The sequence below is a fragment of the Battus philenor genome, unplaced genomic scaffold (assembly GCF_028537555.1).
Source record: "Battus philenor isolate CCGP_79_NKW_IND1 unplaced genomic scaffold, ilBatPhil1.0.hap1 SCAF_25, whole genome shotgun sequence".
Taxonomy (NCBI): domain Eukaryota; kingdom Metazoa; phylum Arthropoda; class Insecta; order Lepidoptera; family Papilionidae; genus Battus; species Battus philenor.
The window spans coordinates 5,880,397-5,885,422 of record NW_027181688.1 but is presented as its reverse complement, the minus strand read 5'-3'; the positions used below and the strand labels follow the sequence as shown (position 1 = coordinate 5,885,422).

Sequence of the window (5,026 nt, the reverse complement as noted above, 5' to 3'; positions counted from 1 at the left end):
TGTTTATAGCCTTGAGAGATAAGTCCCGTATTTCATCGCTGTACATATTTTAACAGCTGAAACAAGACTGAGTTATAGTGCAATGTATGCGTGCGTCTGAGATTTTGAGGTGCAATGTTTATGCATGAAGTTTTGAGAGTGCATACGGGATAGGTGGGCGATCAATTTAACGTGTGCTGTATGCTCTTGTGTTTATAGTTTAAATTTATAAAAGTATACATGCAAAATTAAGTTGCACCCACCGATAAAATTCTAAAGATTCTTACGTCATAATTTTAAAATTGTAATCATATTAAAATGAATACATTTCAACTATGGTCGTAAAACATCCTTGCATTTTTATTTTAAGTGAAAAATAATTTCTCGAATTCTAGTTTGCGTAGGACGAGTTACATCGGTCTTTCCCTCCATCGTCGCTTTCCATAAGAACCTTCAAGAAATTATAAAGAAACTTTAAAAAAAGAGGAATGATATAAAATTCTTAATTTATGGTATAACTAACGGAAGAGTGATTAATTTTCATGTTACATACATTCATTCGAAACGCATATTCCAGTTACATAATAAAAATACATAATCATAATTAAAAACACATCGATACAGGTGAAACGGCCGCGTTGTAATTTCTTTATTAAAGGCGCGATAAAAAAATATTAATGCGTTTTTACTTAACGCTGATTCATACGACCCATTAAACAAATTAAATCAGTTCGTGCATTAAAAAGGAAAAGGAAAACAAAGGATTTTGCGTCGGTCATGCGACGCCATGGATTGCGGAAATTTCCCATATTCATTTCATTATGCATCGTTTGTGTGAGTTTTTATGTGTTACTTTAGAAAGTCTTGTTGACCTACTAGCCCGTTTTGACTACTCGTTTCTATTTTTATAACATATTTAAATTATACATTGCGCCACTACGGTGCCTTTTTCTATGAATAAAACAACCAAAATCGCAAACTTAAATTTTCTATTTAAAAGAGCTAAACCTCATTTTAGATTAAAGATTTGGGGTCACCTACCATGTGTCCCTAACTATAAGGGGAACCGGAAAGTAATGTCGATTTCTTAAATTAAAATCACACGACTAAATTTTTAACAAGTTTTTATCTCTAATCAACAATATATTCACCTTCGTTATCAACAACCTTTTGCCATATAGTATACAAATTTTCAACACCAGAGCGGTAAAAATCAATCGATTTTTCTGTAAAATATGTCGACAGAAATGACGTTACTTTCCGGTCCCCCTAATATATGTCACCCGGTATTCTATTTAAAAACTTATCTAAGGCCTTTCGATACTATACCTTACCTATGTATTTATACTACAACAATTTTGCTTATACTTTGTTAATGTATGTGTACCCAATACATCAAGTTAATATAAGCAAAGTAATTATATTGTATGAGCGATCAATAACCTTAATAGTCTCAACGAGTAACATGACATTGATCCTTATTTAACCACAGTTCATTCGGTTAGATGTTTAACGCTTGTTTTGGCGATGTTTATAATTTTTTTATCAAACAAAATACCATTTATTAAAACTTGTAATAGGTCGTTTGTTTAAAATAAATGTAGGTAAACTATACGCATAATTATGTACAGCTGGTAATCTTCAATGCAAATGTGTAATGTAAATAAATATCTTACAATTTTTCTTACCTATAATATTCTTACTTGAGATCTCTCTTTGGTTAAACTCACAGTCGCTGCTCTATGATATCGAATCAAGAATGAAGAGGTGGGTATGCAGACAAAAGTAACGGATATAGCTTAGAGGAATTAAAAATTGAAGGGGCAGTGGGAGGCAAAAAAGTTGTAAGGATCACGTATCGCCAAGCGCAGTGTAGAACGTCCAACTTCTAGATAGACTTATTCCAGTCATCGAAAAACGCTTGCGGCCGCATCCGCTTCCAAACAGTCATAGAAATCTATGGGTGATACCTACAACCAGCAGAAGACATCTGAAGTGATAATGATAATAGCATTCTAACTATTTATAGGTTTTTGCATTTAAGTTGAATCACCAGCACCAAGTTTTTTTTTTTAAATTTTTATAACTGATTTTTATCAAATTTACTAAGATAAGCTTAGGAGTTTTTTAATCGAGATATTTTAGATAACGCTCTGAAATCTACCATAATTTTTTACCCTAAGTTTTTCTTTATTAACATTTTCGATTAAAAGAATAAAAATTCTTTTCGAAATTTAAAATCTTTCCGAATGTCACCAAACAGCAGAACCGGCAAGTTGCGAACAACTATCATTCCAAACTACCTCCAACAAAATGTAACGCGTTCGAGTTTGGGTCGCAGATGTTACTTTCTCTCTGCTTTTATCTCTTCACAAATGTTCCAGATTGTGCCCGACACCTTTTTTATCATAACTGATATCGCAGTTCGCAACTTTTCCACGTAGATTATTTTCAGCTACATTGTTACAATCTTCGGAGAAAGTTGGGAGATTTCGGAAACTCATCGGCGTAAGCCTGCCAAATGAGATTGAACTCATTTCAATATGAAAGTCACGATTTGATTAACTTTTGTACCTAATCGTAAATTTCTATAGAATTTATTCCAATATTTTTTTATCTATACGGCTTCGTTTCGTTAAAACAAATTAAATTTTTTTAGACCTTTCCCACACACACAATAGGTTTCTTTAATATACCACTAAATGAAATTCATTTACTGATTAAAAAAAACTAAACATACAAACTAAGTCACAAAACATACAGTATTATTAAAACTTTACAAAACTTTGGCATTAAATTTAGCTCTGGCTAAGATTTACTTAATCTGAATTTCATGTAACATAAAAACTTTGATTCTAAGATCTTTCTATGATTGCATTAAAGATAAAATTGAACTTCGATGAGAAGTATTTGTTGTTAAAATGTTATATTTGCATCAAAGTCGAACTATCATCATCATTTCAGCCGTAGTACAGCTACCACTAAACTAGACCTCCTCCATAGATTTCCAAAAGGGCCAGTAAGGAACGGCCTGCGTCCAGCGAATTCCAAGGACTTAAACAAGGTCATCGGTCTACCTTGTGCGTAGACATTTTAAGGTTTGCTTGTCGGTTCGTAGTGTCTACTCCAAAGCCTTAACTTTCAACGGCCAATTGTTCTACATAATTTATGACGCTTACTACCATTATATTTAATACTTAAATTCATTAATTTACGTAACGGTCATTCGTTATAATTTTATTCGAATTTTAAACAAACAGAAACATAAAACAATCGACAAAATATAATTTCATCAGTTATACTAGTAATTTTTATTTCAGATTGTCAACATCACTGGTGATAACATCGATCCATCATCAAGCATCCTAAGACATCTAAATGGAAATTCTAAAAAGCTTCTACTTATACTCTTGCCGCCTGGAGGAGTTCATAGATCGAATTTGAAAACCGAGGATTCCGCGGAAGACCACAGCGTAGAAAGTTCTGAGGAAGATGATCGAGCGGATTCAGACACGAAAGACGATGAGGCGTACTTTCTATATCATATATTACGGGTAACTTCATTAACCTTAGTCTATATTATACCAATATTGATTTTCTATCCAATATTTATTTATTCCATTAATATAAACTAGATTCGCTAGTTATGATTTTCTATAAACATTAGAGAACAAGTATTATATAAGTCATACCCTAATTACCTTCATCACACATATTTGACCTCTACGTTTCTTCTTCATTTTGCAACGAAGGTATGGGCTCCATAAAATTAAAAACTGTGTTGCGGGTAACTGTGTAAGGTATTGTCAATACACTTCCGTGTAATACATGTCTAGTGTACATCATAAGAAGAATGCTAGTAGTGTTCAATTTGTTAGAAAATACAACAACATAAATTTAAAGCTTGAAAGATCCCTAGTGCAATCTGATAAAAAAAGTCTACAACAAACTCAAACGATTTTATTTTAAGTTTGTTTTTTGACACTTATATAATATCCTTACCAGAGTAGACTTCTTAGTAGAGCTCTACTTAGTAATAAGTAGTATCCTTGCTCCTCCTTACTTAGTAAAGCTGTTCGTTAAGCTAAGGTTCACGCTTACGCAAAACCCTTCACACTGTAATAAGATTTTTTAAAATATTTTTGCTTAACAAACTCTTGTAAAATGTTACGTGATAATTCAGAAAAATCACACAAGAGTGTATTCTAATACCGTACATGGTTGCCCACAAAAATAGTTATTAATTTTATAAAGCCTAGAGAAAGGTATAATAATCTTATCTTTTTTATATATAGTGCTAAACTGATGTCAAGTATACATTAATCTTTTCTGAATTGACTTAGAAAAGTTTTTACAATACCAGATTCTGTATAACAATCACACCAGGATTAAAATCATCAAATAATACATGAAATCATAATCTCTTTACTTCAATGTCATGGACATTTCAATAACGATATAAGTTAACAATTACTAACCGTTTATAATTTCAGACAACGGAAAATAACGGAAACGTAGACGAAAACATGGCGAGAACAATACAGAAAACAAAAAGCTTCCTCCACCCAATACTCCGAGCACGGTGCGAAAGACTCGAGAAGTGTAAAAAGAAATGTCCTGAGAAGAAAAAGAAATCTTGCGTCAAGAAGTGCAAAGTGAAGATCGACATTTTTGTAGTTTGCGAGCCGGCAAAGAAAAAGAAGTGCAAGAAGCAAAAATGCACCAAGACTTTACCTCCGACTTGGTGATAAATAAAAATATATAACTTACAATTTAAACCGAATTTCTTGCAACCTCAACAGTCAACCAAAGTTACAACAAACAAAGCTATTTTATGATATAATATATTAAGGGCATATACACTAAACTTACACCTTAACTAACCTTTCCTTTGCAATTTCCACTAATCAGTTCTATTACCCGACATCGAAACTAGTGGAGGCACAGCGGTAGAGAACTGAGACTTAGAAACAGGTCAAACGTTACATTTTCTTTTGACTCACGTGCCAAATCATATGCCGGTTACAAAACACTACATTCAACATTA

General features: G+C 32.6%; 1 protein-coding gene across 1 annotated transcript; it reads left to right on the top strand.

Annotated features, from left to right (window-relative positions):
- The first annotated feature begins 603 nt into the window (after positions 1-603).
- On the top strand, positions 604-4,751 carry LOC137925017 (uncharacterized). Its single transcript, XM_068768446.1, has 3 exons — positions 604-813; positions 3,300-3,533; positions 4,473-4,751. The coding sequence occupies exons 1-3, from the start codon at positions 757-759 to the stop codon at positions 4,725-4,727; spliced, it is 546 nt and encodes a 181-aa protein (XP_068624547.1). The 5' UTR covers positions 604-756; the 3' UTR covers positions 4,728-4,751.
- The last annotated feature ends 275 nt before the right edge of the window (positions 4,752-5,026 follow it).